The sequence below is a fragment of the Chelonus insularis genome, unplaced genomic scaffold (assembly GCF_013357705.1).
Source record: "Chelonus insularis isolate UGA/USDA-ARS -01 unplaced genomic scaffold, ASM1335770v1 contig_85_pilon, whole genome shotgun sequence".
Classification (NCBI taxonomy): Eukaryota; Metazoa; Arthropoda; class Insecta; order Hymenoptera; family Braconidae; genus Chelonus; species Chelonus insularis.
The window spans coordinates 1,034,739-1,050,992 of record NW_023276773.1 but is presented as its reverse complement, the minus strand read 5'-3'; the positions used below and the strand labels follow the sequence as shown (position 1 = coordinate 1,050,992).

General features: G+C 29.8%; 5 protein-coding genes across 6 annotated transcripts; 3 read left to right on the top strand and 2 right to left on the bottom strand.

Moving 5' to 3' along the window:
- Positions 1-30: 30 nt before the first annotated feature.
- Positions 31-3,408, top strand: Ns4 (Nucleostemin 4). The gene is made up of 4 exons (XM_035090656.1): positions 31-251; positions 321-622; positions 1,236-2,304; positions 2,926-3,408. Exons 1-4 carry the CDS (start codon positions 164-166, stop codon positions 3,162-3,164), a joined length of 1,698 nt encoding a protein of 565 aa, XP_034946547.1. The 5' UTR covers positions 31-163; the 3' UTR covers positions 3,165-3,408.
- A 671-nt stretch (positions 3,409-4,079) lies between these two features.
- LOC118071475 (lisH domain-containing protein C1711.05-like) lies at positions 4,080-5,552 on the top strand. The gene is made up of 2 exons (XM_035090647.1): positions 4,080-4,376; positions 4,808-5,552. The coding sequence occupies exons 1-2, from the start codon at positions 4,326-4,328 to the stop codon at positions 5,450-5,452; spliced, it is 696 nt and encodes a 231-aa protein (XP_034946538.1). The 5' UTR covers positions 4,080-4,325; the 3' UTR covers positions 5,453-5,552.
- Positions 5,553-6,221: 669 nt separating this feature from the next.
- mEFG1 (mitochondrial translation elongation factor G 1) lies at positions 6,222-10,112 on the top strand. Its single transcript, XM_035090688.1, has 9 exons — positions 6,222-6,394; positions 7,011-7,157; positions 7,238-7,736; positions 7,831-8,095; positions 8,187-8,358; positions 8,437-8,727; positions 8,843-9,046; positions 9,169-9,480; positions 9,793-10,112. Exons 1-9 carry the CDS (start codon positions 6,320-6,322, stop codon positions 10,054-10,056), a joined length of 2,229 nt encoding a protein of 742 aa, XP_034946579.1. The 5' UTR covers positions 6,222-6,319; the 3' UTR covers positions 10,057-10,112.
- A 141-nt stretch (positions 10,113-10,253) lies between these two features.
- Cdc23 (cell division cycle protein 23) lies at positions 10,254-13,094 on the bottom strand. Of its 2 annotated transcripts, XM_035090620.1 has the most exons (7): positions 12,690-13,092; positions 11,945-12,615; positions 11,678-11,857; positions 11,430-11,594; positions 11,073-11,319; positions 10,720-10,981; positions 10,254-10,405 (listed from the first exon to the last, which is right to left on the bottom strand). In XM_035090620.1, the coding sequence occupies exons 1-7, from the start codon at positions 12,791-12,793 to the stop codon at positions 10,298-10,300; spliced, it is 1,737 nt and encodes a 578-aa protein (XP_034946511.1). In that variant the 5' UTR covers positions 12,794-13,092; the 3' UTR covers positions 10,254-10,297. The 2 variants fall into 2 exon arrangements, with proteins under 2 accessions (XP_034946511.1, XP_034946510.1); XM_035090619.1 differs by having other exon boundaries at positions 11,678-12,615; positions 12,690-13,094.
- Positions 13,095-13,134: 40 nt separating this feature from the next.
- On the bottom strand, positions 13,135-15,681 carry LOC118071511 (uncharacterized). The gene has a single exon (XM_035090703.1). The coding sequence runs from the start codon at positions 15,200-15,202 to the stop codon at positions 13,613-13,615; it is 1,590 nt and encodes a 529-aa protein (XP_034946594.1). The 5' UTR covers positions 15,203-15,681; the 3' UTR covers positions 13,135-13,612.
- Positions 15,682-16,254: the final 573 nt, after the last annotated feature.

Here is a 16,254-nt window from a genome sequence, read left to right as displayed (position 1 = left end):
TGTCGCCATCTTAGTGAACCTAACCTATTTATCGACATAATTATTATTACACGAGTTCTGAACATTTTAACATTCTAGAAGTTTTTTTCCGGCGAATTTTATGAGTGAATTACTTAATTATTATATTAATTGTTTATAAAGAATCTTAATAAATTAACCAATCATGCCTCAAGGTCGACGAAAAATGCCCTTTAGTGGAAAAGCAAAGAAACAACAGATGCAGAATAAAAAATTAAAACAACAGGCAGCAGGTAAGGAATGATAATGATAACAAAATCGATGATAATTTTGTAATTATCTTAATAATATAATGATTATAGCTAGTCGTGGTGATAATGATGATAGCACCTACAGCAATAAGTTGAGGATTCGAAAATTAAATAAACAACCAACAGATAAAGCTGGTGTTAATAGGTATAATTTACATTTCTTGACGGAAACCAGAGAGGAATTGGAGCAACGTAAATGGCAAGCAAGGCAAATTATCAAACCAGTACCGTTAATTGAACAAGAAATTTCGGATAATTTTTTTCCTCCTGGATTAGATATGCCTAAAAGACCACCATGGGATTTTTCAATGAGTAAAAATGAGTTGGAGGCAAGAGAACACGCATATTTTGAGGTATTAAATCAATATTTATTCATCAATTGTTAGAAAATAATGAGTGGTTTGACAAAACAACGAAAAGTTTACTGACTAAACTTCATTATTAGTTTTTCTATCATTCATTTTAACGACAATTACCTCCTCTAATTAAGAGTAAAAATTAAATCAATAGTTGATGATAAATACTAACTTGAATCTTTGACCCAACATTTGAAACACCAATGCTTGAGAGTTTAAAAAAAACATGATACTTAAATGTAAATAAAATAGTACATTTCACACCTAGGGAGAAAAAGTAGATTTTCTCAATAAAAACCAAGTGTAAAATTACCACTTGAATCGAAGGTCAAGTGAAGAAAAGATGTGGTTTACAATTGTCTTATTGTCCTTCCTAGGAATTAATATAATTTTTGTCATCCCCATGCAGAAAGTCTACTTTTTCTCCCTAGGTGTGAAATGTACTATTGTAACAATTTCTATTTAATAACTGCACTTTAATAATTTATTTATCATCTAAATGATGTTTATTCATCACTTTAATTATTTAAAAATGAAAAAAAAATTATTTAAAATCCATAAAAAATTTTTTATTGAAAGAATAAATTATTTATTTATTTCATTTTTCTAGGATTACATGAAAAAAATTCAATCACTTGGTAACGTGGGCTACTGTGAGTTGAATTTAGAAACATGGCGTCAACTATGGCGAGTAATAGAGATGTCAGATGTCTTATTAACAATAATCGACATCAGATACCCACCCCTAATGTTTCCACCATACCTCTATGACTACATCACCCGTGAGACAGGAAAAAAGATGATTTTGGTATTCAATAAAATAGACTTGGCACCACCATCACTGGTCATAGCATGGCGAGAATACTTTAAGACTCAATATCCCCAGCTGCACATTCTTTTCTTCACTTCATTCCCCGACTACAATTTGAGAAAGAAAAATAAAAATGAATCAGAGTTGAAGGAATTTAGACGAAAGGGGAAGCTGAAGATGGCAGCGGAAGGTGCACAAAAGCTATTGGAGGTGTGTGAGGAGATTGTGAAGGATAAAGTTGATTTGAGTGAATGGAGAAAGAAGATTCAGGAAGAAATAAACTCGGAATATGATTTAGATGATCTAGATCGTGTTAAGAATGTGACAGTTGAGAATAAAGACACAGGATTTTTTAAACATGAAAAGTTTAAGAATGGAATATTAACAATTGGTTGCATTGGGTATCCAAATGTTGGTAAATCATCATTCATGAATGCCATCATTGGTAATAAAGTTGTCAGTGTCTCTCGTACTCCAGGTCACACTAAGCATTTCCAGACTATTTTTCTAACTAAAACAGTCTGTGTCTGTGACTGTCCAGGTCTAGTCTTCCCTTCTACTGTTCCCAAACAGCTACAGATATTAATGGGTTCATTTCCAGTGGCTCAAGTTAGAGAACCCTACACTGCAGTTTTGTATATTGCAGAGAGGATAGATCTGCCGCGAATTTTGAGGATTCAACATCCAGAAGATGATGACACTTGGTCAGCTATTGATATTTGTGATGGGTGGGCCGTAAAACGGAATTATAAGACGTCTAGAACTGGAAGATTGGATACCTATCGTGCTGCTAATTCACTTTTGAGGATGGCTGTTGAAGGAAGGATATGCTTGTGTATTTATCCAGTTGGGTGGTCATCAAACAAAGGTAGTGGATGAATTTCTTTTTATCGACAACTAATGTTTGTAATATAAATGTTTATAACATTTTGGTGTAAAAGTTGTGCTCTTAATGATTTTTTAGAAGTTTTTAGACTGCTATTTTTTCACTAGTGCTCAAATTCTCGGCAACATGTGAAATCATGAAAAAAACTACCTCTAAAATAAGTTTTTTGTGATGATCTCGTAAACTATGGGGAACATAAAAAAAAGTTTCAGACAAAAATTAAAGATATTTTAATTTTACACAAAAAACATTCTTAAACTTTATTTTTTATCTCTCATAGTTTAGCTGAAAAATATTAATAAAGATGGAAAAAGATTAAAAATTAATTATTTTCATCTTTATCGTCATTTTACAGCTAAACTATAAGAGATAGCGATGAAATTATAAGGACCTTTTTTGCGTAAAATCAAAAAATCTTCAACTTTTATTCGTAACTTTTTTTCGTATCTTTTAGAGTTAGCGAAATAATCTTAAAAAACTGTATTCAAAGTCATTTTTCCGGTAATATTACCTCTTGCCTGCTGTGACAGCACTATTTCCATTATTTCCTGCTATTTTTAAAGCTTCGATGATTTTATTATTTATTAATATATATTTTTTCAGAAAAATGGGAAAAACATCCAGATATTGGACTTATAACCTGGATCCAAGCTCGCAGTAAAGAACTAAATGATTTACACGGTGAAGATCATTTATATTCAGATGACGAAACAGGTACTAAAGATACTCCAGAAGATTCAGAAGGCGAGGAAGGTTCTAATGCGGAAGACTCTGATGATGAAAGTGATAATGACGAATTAATGTCTGTGAGCAACAAATTTAACGTACTGGCTGCTGATTAAAAAATATTAATTCTAATCAATTTGAAAAAAAAACAAAAATTTTAAAGAAATACAAATGTCTATTAAACTTAGTGCTTTTTAAAATAATTATAATGAAAACTAACGTCAAAATAAAATCTTGGAGTTAAGTGATTTGTTTGTGTGAGTTGATTACAAATAATTATATTAATTATTATACAGATTCTTTATCACTTAAATTTATCTTAAAAATATTTTTTTGTCTATTTATTGCAAGATATCTATTTTTTTAGCCATTACATTACATACTCATGTTAATTATTAACCTATAATCAATAATTTGAGGTTAAAATATGATAAAAATGATTACAATATAGTTGAGGTTATAAAAATCATCAAAAAATTCATTTTATTTCGAAAATTATGAAATAATAAAATTAATTACAAATGTATTAGTGTTTTGATTATTTATTTTATTAGAATATTAATCTATTTCCAATTATTCTTTATTTTAGATAATGATTTTTATGAAGTCAGGTTAAGATAATGGAATAAAATACTGCAAAAAGGATAAATAATTTGTTTTATATGTAATTGTACTCACAGGTGGTGATCTATTTAACATTAATCCATATCAAAATCAGCTGCATAAGCTTCAAACATGTTTCTTGTCACATAAACACACTTTATCCACCAGTTAATTCACTTTTATAAACAAATTCATCATTAAATATTACACTTTTGCTTACAATAATCCTTAAACTAATACTATTTATTGTTATTTATTGTCTTATATTCACTTAATTTACTTTTTTTATGCTATTTATTTACTACAAACAACTCGCGGCTAAATTGTGACGCCAATATGGCGTCAAAGCGCGAATTCCCAAGGCATGCGCAGAAGTTGTTTTTGTGAAGCTGTTTTTCAAACGATTTTACGTCACCGAAATATGTCTCTTTATTTGTTGATTTAATTCGGCTTTGTGTACTTTTGTATCACGATAATATAAATTTGCCAATCAAGAGACATATTAAAGTGCGTAATATCATTTGGATCATTTCATGTTGAAGCAAGTACTCTAGAGCAACTGATGGCACTGGAGCCTAAACCTACGCACTTAGACATTTTCGAATATTCAACAAACACTGTGAGTGCTATGTGGAGTCATTTTTAGATGGATTATTGAGAATTTGGCAACAATAATGGATGACGATGGCGATGATATCTCTGAAATTCTAGAAAATGTCGTCAGGGTTAGTATTAAATAATAAATAATCAGTGAAACCACGAACTGTTTCGAATTCTTAGGATTGTAGGAAGCCAGGAGTGACATGTGAATGTGTAAAATAGTTTTTGGTAGTTTATAAATAATAATAAACATCGATGAAGCAAGTAGACACGTGATTATTTCAGACTACTTGTTGATTCATTTGTTACAGTTCGAGGTTTCATTTAATTTAGATAAAAAATTCGTGGATTTCGGAGCTGTTAATGTAAGTAAGTGTTCTAAGAAATAATTAATAATGGAAATAGTACCTTTATGCTAGGCAATGGGTAATATTACCAGAAAAATAACCTTAAATCCAGTTTTTTTTCTAATTATCTTGCAAACTAGGAAGATAAACCAACAAATCATCAGTACACTAAAAGAAATGTATCCATTAAGATTCGTCTATTGTTCTAGGATTGCATATTTAATGATGTACGGATGGATAATTATAACTTGTACACTTTTGAATTATCATCAAGAGATTCATCATCATTAGAGACCTCGTTATCACAAGATTCACCATTCGAATCACTTTCATCACAAGATTTACAATCACCAGAGCTGCTTTTATCACAAGATTCACTTCCACCAGAGCCAGTTTTACCTCAAGATTTATCATCAACAGAAGATTCATTTAAATCAGAATCATGCTCATTGAAGTCCGATGATTCATCGACAGATGAAGAACCAGAAAGTTCACATGAAGAAGAATCAGACTCTTATTTATCACTATCAAGCTCTTCTTCATCAGAAAGAGATTCATTCTTTGATTCAGATCCATCAACTGAAGATTTTTCAGATATATTTACTTCAGATTCAGACTCATCTTCATCTTCATTCGGTCCATTTGATACAGACTATTCATCATCATCATCATCTTCATCATCTTCATCATCTTTAACTCAACCGGAATCCGCTTATTTTGATGATGAATCTGATGAATGGTCATCATGGAGTTCATCTTGGGATGGTAATGAAGATGATTCGTTACAAAGGATAGATGAACCTAATCATGATGTTAACTTTAATGTCAGGATCAATCTGAGAGTAAACAATTGATCTAATTATTAATAAATATTCTAAATTATTTTTTTTTATTTTATTATAATTTTTACAATTACTTTCTCAACATTCTTCGAATGATTTATTTATTTTTATTTTGTCGCTTTTTACTTTTAAATAATTATTAGGTTGTAACCTAATATTGGTAATTATTAATTTACGATAAATCATTTGATCATTTAATCATGTGATTAAAATTATTATTAATCAAAGAAGTAAGAAGAAAACATCAGGTAATTGAGTTGATGAAAAGAAATTAGTTTAATTTAAATAAAGTTAATAAATATTATTTTAAAAGATAGGAAATTAATTGTCATTACTTAAGTTAATGTTTTTATTTATAATTTAGATAATTATTATTAAATATTTCCTGGTTTAATTTATTCTTACGAAGGTTTCTATCATTTAATAACAAAAAAAAAAAACAAATAAATGTCAGAATTTATTATTAATGTTATTGATTATTTAACAAAAATGATAGATAAAATTGAATCTGCATTTTTTCGTAAGAATAATTATTTAAATTTACATTAAAACAATTAAAATTTACGTAATTAAAATAATTAATTATAAAATAACCTCAAGATGTTCGATTTTTAATAATGAATTTGTAAATTAATTAAAGCTTTGTTTTTTATTATTATAATTTTAATTGTTTATTTTTGTTTTATTTGTTTAAACATTCCTTAGTAAAGTCAATTACTCTGTTAATAAAGTCGACAACGTTTATATCCATATTTTTTTGCTCCCACCAGTGTGTCACTGACATGCGGCATGATCAGTCATTGAAGATTGTGAATGAATAGAAAAATTTATTTTTTTAAAAAAAAACGGTATTATCAACAATAGTAAATAATCACAATCATGACTGTGTCATCGATACTTAACAAACAAACTAGTTTTAATAAACTTTCACAATTGTTACTTCGAAATTATTTAGTAAGTACTTCATCGTTTAGCTTTGTCGATGAGAGGTTAAGTACTTTGATGAAATGAATTTATTTAAAATGAGTCATTTTTATGAAATAATGAGTATAAATAAAATCTATGGTCCTTAAATAACGTTAAAATAAAAAATAATGACAAATTTACTATATTTATTACAATATATTATAGAATATTGATGTTTAACATCAATGAAGTAATATAATTAAATTTATTGTATTTACTTTACAATTGAAACCTTTATTTTATTGTCGGCTTTACTTAAAACAACAAAAAAAAATGTTTATTACAGATTTATTGAGGTTATTAACTTTAAATAACAAATATACTCCAAAGCGTCATGGATTTTAAGGTTATTTTATAAAAAATTATGAAGTTTTTGGAGTTTGTTTCAATAGGTTAATATTATTAACTAAATTACCTAGAAAATTATGTATTATTTACCATTATTTATTGAATTCTAATTATTTAAATACCAGTAATATTCGCAAACAAAATTTTTTAACCTCTAAAACACTGAATCATTTTTCCACTTTTTATGGCATTTCCTGAATAGTGATGTTTAAATACTTTCTTGTAAAATTTTTAATATTTTTGTAATGATTTACAGCAAAATGCAAGATTTTTTGCATCAACTGAGCACGTATCATTGGAAAAGATCCGGAACATTGGTATATCAGCTCACATAGACTCCGGCAAAACGACATTAACTGAGCGAATTTTATTTTACACTGGAAAAATATCAGAAATGCATGAAGTATAAATAAAAATAGTTGTTAAATTATTTATAAAACATCTATGATGTCTTTATTCTAACCTTAAATTATAAAAATTCAGGTAAAAGGTAAAGACAATGTTGGAGCAGTAATGGACAGCATGGAATTAGAACGACAACGAGGCATAACAATTCAATCAGCAGCAACATACACGATGTGGAAGAACCATAATATCAACATTATTGATACTCCAGGTCATGTGGATTTTACAGTAGAAGTGGAGCGAGCACTACGAGTGTTAGATGGTGCAATATTAGTTCTATGTGCAGTGGGTGGTGTCCAATCCCAGACTCTGACAGTCAATCGGCAAATGAAACGTTATGATGTACCGTGTTTAGCATTCATTAATAAGTTAGATCGAATGTCTGCTAATCCTGTCAAAGTGCTTGAACAGATGCGGAATAAGATGCATCATAATGCAGCATTTATTCAGCTTCCAATTGGTTTGGAAACTCAATGCAAAGGTGTAGTGGATTTGATAACACAAAAGGCTTTATATTTCGAGGGTAGGTTTGGTGAAGTTGTGAGAGAGGATGAGATACCGCAAAATATGAGAGCAGGTAAGGAATTGTTTGGAAAAGTTGAATTAGTTTAGTTAATCATAAATTTATTTATCTGGTTCTAATAGCGCATGACATTCTAATCTTATTCCAGAGGTCAATGATAGACGCCAAGAGCTTGTAGAACATGTCAGCAACGTTGATGAAACCTTGGGTGAATTATTTCTAAACGAAACCACACCGACTGAGCAGGACATTAAGAATGCCATCAGACGAGCGTGTTTAAAGCGACTTTTTACACCTGTCATGGTAGGAACTGCTCTGAAAAATAAAGGAATTCAACCACTACTTGATGCTGTGCTCGATTACTTACCCAATCCTGGTGAAGTGACCAACTATGCTCTTCAGGAAAATGCCGAGTAAATATCCTTCTTCTATATGTAATTGTCACTTTATTGTTCGAATTAATTATTAAATTATCTAATGTTATTTTTTTAATATTTATTCCAGTGATGAACCAAAAAAAATTGTCTTAGACTCATGCCGTGATGGAAAGAAATCTTTTCTTGGTCTAGCTTTCAAACTGGAGCTTGGAAAATTCGGACAACTGACTTATTTTCGCTGCTACCAAGGTAAATTAAAGAAAGGTGATAATATTTACAACGTTAGGACACGAAAAAAGGTAACATTAAAATACTTCTGATGATCATCAACCTATTTTATAAAGTTTCTTTTTAAATGATAATATAATTATCATCAGGTACGAGCCTCTCGATTGGTACGCTTACATTCAAATCAAATGGAAGACGTTGATTCAGTCTATGCAGGCGATATTTTCGCGCTATTTGGCATTGATTGTGCATCTGGTGATACATTTGTTGATAACAATCAATCCAAGTTGTCTATGGAATCAATTCATGTACCAGATCCAGTTATTTCGATGTCTATTCAACCTATGAACACCAAGGATCGGGAAAACTTTGCTAAAGGTATCTCTAGGTTCACGAAAGAAGATCCTACATTCAGGTTCTTTTGGGACTCTGATAACAAGGTTAGTATTAAGCCATCACGAATGGTGAGATAATGATTAGATTGAATTCTAAATAATCTTATTTATATGCAAACTCATGTAATTAAATTTTTTAATCATCATTTTCATCTTTTAGGAAAGTTTAGTCTCTGGTATGGGTGAATTACATCTAGAAATTTATGCCCAACGTTTAGAAAGAGAGTATAACTGTCCAGTAATACTTGGTAAGCCTAAAGTATCCTTCCGAGAAACTCTAACTTCTCCATATGAATTTAATTATCTACATAAGAAGCAAACTGGAGGTCATGGACAGTATGCTGGAATCATAGGAGTAATAGAGGTACATCAACTTAACCTTTATTTTTTTGAACATCTGACTTGTTTGTTTTTAAATGTTTATCAATTAACGGTAGTTAATGTTTATTAATCTTTCAATTAATGTATAAGTAAATAATTCCACAGCCTTTACCACATCATCTAAATACTCAATTAATATTCTCTGACGAGACTGTCGGCACCAACGTACCAAAACAATTTATCCCAGGAGTAGAAAAAGGATTTCACCATGTTTGTCAAAAAGGTCCATTAACCGGACACAAAGTGGCTGGTATCAAATTCAGACTTCTTGATGGTGCACATCATATTGTTGATTCCTCAGAGCTAGCGTTTCAAATGGCAGGTCAAGGTGCTATGAGAGAAGCTTATCAGTATGGAAATTGGCAAATCCTTGAACCAATTATGACCGTTGAAATAATCGTTCCAGAAGAATGTCAGGTAATTTATTTGAATAATTATTCTAAAGGTTATAAATATCTGTAAAGCCAGACAATTAGGGGCTTCCCATGATTGAGTGAAAGATTACAAGTGCGCATGCGCACAACAAATTTGTCTGTGCGCATGTGCATTCGAAATAACCGGTCATGTTACTGTTTTTATTCCTATTTTATTCAAATTACTCAATGATTAAACAGAATAAGAAGAGGATTTATTTATTAATAAAAATAAATATAGAGAGAATATTTTTTCTAACCTTATACACTGCTTTCTTGGAACAAACATAGCATTTTTAATATTATATATCAACAGGGAACCATTATGGGTATCTTATCCAAAAGAAAAGGATTAATAACAGACACTGATACTCATGATGGATGGGTAAGTTTATACGCAGAAGTACCTCTCAATGAAATGTTCGGCTTTGCTGGAACACTTCGATCATCAACTCAAGGAAAGGGTGAATATTCAATGGAATATTGCCGTTACACTCCATGTCCACCACAAATTCAAGAAAAAATGATACAAGAGTATCAAGATTCGATGATGGATAATCAACAGAAGAAAAAAAATTAACAAATCATGATTATTAGTTAAATATCCAATTAAATTATCATTATAATTTTTTAAAATATTTGTAAATAGTTTTATTTATATCGTGTTATGTTTCGAATAAAAGAAAAAACATCAACTATAAAAAAAATATTTCATGTCATTCATAAATTAATAATAATTCATCACAGAATTTATTAATAACAAATTGTTTTATTATTAATAAAATTGTTTATTTACCTTTCGAGTGTTATTTTATACATATTTATTGTGTAGGAGTAAATGATAGGTTTATTGGAGACATTTGGTTACCACTAGGAGTTGAATCCAGTCTTGAACTGTCAACAGGCTCTGTCTCGTTCATCTCTTCGATCTTTAATAATAAAATAAACAAAAAATCAAATTAATACAATAAGTAAATATCTTTGAAATGGAAAATTGATCATAATTTGTGTATAATATAATTCAAAATCAGTATAAAAAAAACTTTAATGATAAATATTAGCAATAACTTCTTGAATTTTGAGCATTTTAATTGATCAGGACTCCAAGAAATCGGTATTGCATTATGAAAATTATGGATTATTTTCAATAAAAGATCTGAATGAAGCTTCTAAAGATAGAGAAAATACTGTAGGATTCATTTAAATGATTTAAAAGACTTGGATATAAATAAATTCAACTTACAATCACCATGTCTTCGACTTTAATCCTCTTTTGCGCAATAGTCCTCAATAATGCTTTAGCTTCCTCTTTGGTTTCATCAAACTCCAAGCATTTCTGAGCATAGTGATTAGCTTGGTCTAACTGATCACGTTTTAAATGATACTGAGTTAGAAATTTATAAGCATGACTTAACTCAGCTCTATTAGCATTACGGAATTCATCCATAACAAAATCAGTATAGGCTGCTGCTGCATGTTCATCTTCATTAAGATTCTCATATAATCTGAATGTTAAAATAAAAACAATTCATAAATACCAATGATATTTGGAGAAGTAAATTTTTTTGAAGTTAAATAATAAATAAAATGACATACGTGGCTAATTTAATTAATGCCATTCCTTCAATATCACCAACATTACATGCTTTATAATAACATTTTAAAGCATCTTGTATTCGATCTTGTTTCTCATACGCTTCTCCTAGTGCTAAAATCATCCGACTGTCGTGCGGTCGAAGACGTTGGGCTTGTTTGTAATAATATAAGGCATAAAAAGGCATTTTTAATATCTCATAAGTTTGTCCTAAGCCATACCATGCACGGTAATCTCTTCGGTTGACCTCTGAAAATAATTTTAAATGATTTAAAAAGGAAATAAAAATTTAATGATCTTGGAGTTGTTAAAAATGATCAGTGATAATAAAACTAATTCATTTTTTGATGATTATTTACCTATTGCTTGACGATAACAATGAATAGCTCCATTAGTATTCTTTAATTCCATAAACTCATGACCCAGCAGAGTCCATGCTGATAAATACTGTGGATTCATTTTCAATGCTCGGTGGAAGTACATCACTGCTTTCTGATGGTCTGATCTCAAGCTGTAATAATTACCTGAAAGCAAAGCCAATTTAAAGACTCTAATACATAATTTTTATTTAAATTTATCCTACTGATGGGTTTGTGAATATTTTTACCAATTATACAGCATGTTTCCAGTCTGTGTTTGTCAATTTTTGTCGCTCGGTATGCCAAGTTTGCCAACTCTACTCTCATTTCTTTGACATACAATAAATTCGAGTAAGTATCCATGTTGTCTAGACAGTAAGGATCATCTTTGATGATTTTTTGAAAAGTTTCTATCGCGTTTTCGACATCTGGAAATTGGAGAAATGAAATTAAAAACTGCATTGAAGTAAAAAGAGATTGAAAAAGAGATAATTGGAACCCTGGCTCATATTTACTTCGTTTATAATGCACTGCTATAGCAGTTTGAGCAAGGACATAACCATTATTCTCAAATCCCATCGACTGGAGATCATAATATAAAGTTAATCCTTCATCTAAAAGTTGTAACTCCAGATACATATGAGCCAAGAAGAATTGTTTTATCCAATGATTCGGTAATACAAGACTATCTAATTGTTCACGATCATTAATTAAAGGTGCAAGCTCTAACCACGTTCCCCAATGCATTGGATACTTGTGAGTAGACTCCACTAGAACTTCAATTGCTTCTCGAGTGAGCAATAATTTCTTCAACGTCACTCCGTATAAATAGAGACAAAAACCATCAAGGTTACCATGTAAATACTGTTTACGTAAATCAACACTGAGAATCTCTAATTCTTCATTTTTTAATGGATCTGGAGGCACTTCTGTCATCTCGTAAATTTTCTTTTTCTCTCCTGATAAATACCGGGCATATAAATGTAGGAATTTAGATCTTGGAGTCAGACCATCTTTGATAAAATAAGCAGCACGATCATATTCTTTTAAATCGAAATAACTTTTAGCTAAAATGTACATGTCATTTTCTGTTGTTGATGGTGGTGATTCTTCGACATGCATTTCTTGGGTGATATTTTCCATGTCTACTTTGATGTCTTTTAAGGAATAATTCAATTCTGCAAGCCTAATTAAATAGGTAATATATTTATTAATTATATTGTTTGATTTGCAGTTTTTATTTTATTTTATTTTATTTACCATTTTGTTGTGTGCATTAATCCACGTTGAGAACAGTCTGTTATTGCCCGGAGAATGTCAGATTTGACTTCTTTGATACTGCATTTGAAAACTGAATCTTCCATTTTTATAATAAAATCTAACAAAATAATAACTCATCAATGAGTATTATTATTCGTTCACTTTTCGTGATTGTTCAATTAAATAATTCAGTTCTTCCTCTGATTGTAAACAAACACTTTGAATTCATAACCTTAATGTTTTGTGTTAATTCATTTTGTACTTTTTATTGAGTAAGAAATAGAGAAGACAGTTGGAATGATTAATTATAAGTTATAGGTTAGAATTAAAATAAAATAGAAATATTTTTAATATCAATTATTCATTTAATTTTTAATTATTTATAATTTTAGACAAAAATATATGTTTTTTATTATTAACTTTTCATATACATTAATTCGTGAAGATTTCGGTAGATGTCACTGATTGAATTTTCTTAAAATGCCGGCAAGTATTCTGCGCATGTGCTAAAAATGACGCATCAATTAAAAAAGATCTTGAAATCAAGTGTTTTATCAGTGATAGAATTATTTCAATTATAAAAATATTATCTTTAAAAAATATACAATCGTGTTTGAATACTTGTAAACAATAAAAATGGAATAAACAGTAAAATAAATTAAACAGTTGGTAGTTAAACATGTTGAAGACGTGAGAAATTATTCCTCGAAGGTGTTATCACAGAAATTTAACATTAGAGTAATAAAATGACTAAAAGTTTGGTGTTTACAATAGTAAAATATAAAATATAATCAACGTTTCTAACAGTTCACTAAACAATTAATATTTATAACCTTTCAACTTATAACCTTTCCAACTGATGATGACACAAAGATGAAATCAAAAGCTAAGTAGAACATTTCTTTTCTCTTGAGAATATCTTTTTATTTTTTTTCCTTATCTATTTCTTGGCATTTCCAATTTAAGAACTTAGCCAACAAATCAAAACATCTCCGTCTAATAAAATAGTTCCCGAGTTCGATATGATCCATGCTATCCTTGATGAATTTCTTTTCGTCATCAGATATCATTATCTCTTGCATGAACTGATCAAATAACTTGTATTCACCGTTTATTATCCACTCTTTGAATATTTCTTTTCCACACTCTAGGTATTGCATCCTAACAGGTGCAATATCTCGATCATTGAATATCATTTTAATACTATCTAGGTCCCATATTTTTAGCAAATTACGTAACATGACATCTAACATCGTATCTTCTACCTTTTGCTTGGAAGAACCTGGAATACTACCCCAGGCTGCTTGCAAAAGACTTTGATACTTGCTATTGTTTTGCTCAACATGACCATATATTTTTAATTTTTTTTGATCGTGTCTCATTTCCATTGTCCATGTAATGCTACTCAAGATTTCGAAGACTGCTTGACTATCAAGTTCCAGATATTCCTGTATATCATTCAAAAAAGGTATAAAAAATTCTTGCCATGGCCAACTGGATGCTAACATTGCTAAAAATGCACTCTTCATACCACTTCTTGCAAATGGTACACAGAACAATGATGATGATGATACTGATGATGTGTTAAAAAATAATTTCTTCTGACTTGTAGTCATTTGGTTCACTAGAAATAAGCACATCTCAATATACTTTTCTATCTCATAGCCGTCAATAGGGTTTCGTTCACAATAAGCTACGTAATATCTTACAGCAGTGCGAGCACAATCAACAATATTTTCATTTTTTTTCTCTTCAGATAGTTTGTTCCAAAAATAAGTCATCGCAACACTATTTTTCAGGTATATTGATGTACGAAGCATGTTTTCATCCACAGAATAACTGGGAACGAATGGAGGACTTGATTTTAGTTGTCCATTTCGTTGAGATTTGCGCATGACGAAAGAAAAATAGTCATTCAATTCCTCTAATTTACCATCTCTACAATATTTCCAGTATGCTAGTAGATGCTGATCATAATAATTTTCTAAATATAATATCTGAGAGTAATTTTTTTGGATATTTATTGGTACTATTTGCCACAAAGCTTCAATATATTGTTCCAAAGCTAATTTGCATGCAGTATTATACAGTGCAGATGGTTTAATGGTTTTCTTTTTTAACCAAGATGATTTAAATATTTCTATTTCATCAATTGTACCGTGAGGTGTCCAGTATATTGGGAGAATTAAGTCCAGTACTTCTTTATCTGTTCTAAGATGCAATTGATCACCCTTCCCAAGATATTGGTACCAACGATATATTTTTCTTCCAAGTGCTTCTAAAATGTTCTCCACTTCTTCTGCTAACTTTGGAGGTAATACAGACTTATCCCATAGGTTTATCACTACATTAATTAATTGTTGCCAATCAAAAATAGAGTTTGTTTTTCTGTTGAATCCTCCGAACTCAAAAAACTTTTTCATCATTGCTATTACTTCTTCCTTCTCCCATAATGCAATAGCAAAACTGAAAGCTGCTCTTTGCTGGAGGTTCAATTGAAACTGGTAAACCATTTTAGATGTTTTTATTTTTATGATTGACAATTAACTGATGAATTTATGATAAAATTTAGCTTGATAAACTATATGATCAGTAGAACTAAAACAGATAAATTTATTGCTATATTTTCCCTCACAAATAACGCAGTTATTAAACGCGATAACGTAATCTATCTTTTTCTTATTATACAGTAGCGGTCACAAATGCTGTTTAATTTTTTATAGGTTATACATGCGATTTCCCTATACCCTCCTATAGCAAATCACACAGCATTTATGTCCGGTACTGTACTAAAAGAGATAGGGCCATATTTAAAGATGACTGCTTATAAGTAAGGTGCCATATTAAAAAGTTTCTGATTAGATACTATTCAAATTTTATTGTTAAAGTTTAACGCCAGATGGCGCTTTTATATTTCATTATGGTTGAGCCGTATATATTGGGGTATTTTTACCTTCAATTTTTTCCACCACTAAATATAATTTATTTACTGGTTTTTTTATATAACAGATAATTATAAATGATCTAAAAAATAATACACAAGATTCTTCAGAGAAGATTTCTCTTTGGTCCTACTTGATCTAGTGAGAACCTGCCTGATCTGCACTTTAGTTAGTATTTTTGACACTAGAGTGTAGTAAAGTGAATCTTGAAGATACCTTTGTTATCAATATTCGATAAATGTAAATTTTGAATTCAAACAAGAATGCATGAATTAAATTATTTAAAAAGTATATAATAAATATTGCGAATTTTGTGAAAAATCCTAAGTCGCAATAGGGTTCTTCACATCCTGTCGATAGTGAAATATCTAACTGGGTTGGAGGAAAAATTTAAAAAGCTAAAGTAATCCTTTTCTGTATAACAGTAGAATACAAATAATTCAACATAAATTAATAATAAATTTACAATTGTTATTCGGAGTGATCGATTGTATTTTATTTTTTTTTTTTTAAATAACTGATAAGTTTTTTAATCGTAAAAATTTTAAAAGAAATAGCGAATTTTTAAATTATTTTAAAAATTATAACACTTGTGTATCACAATCGATGCAGAATCATTTTAA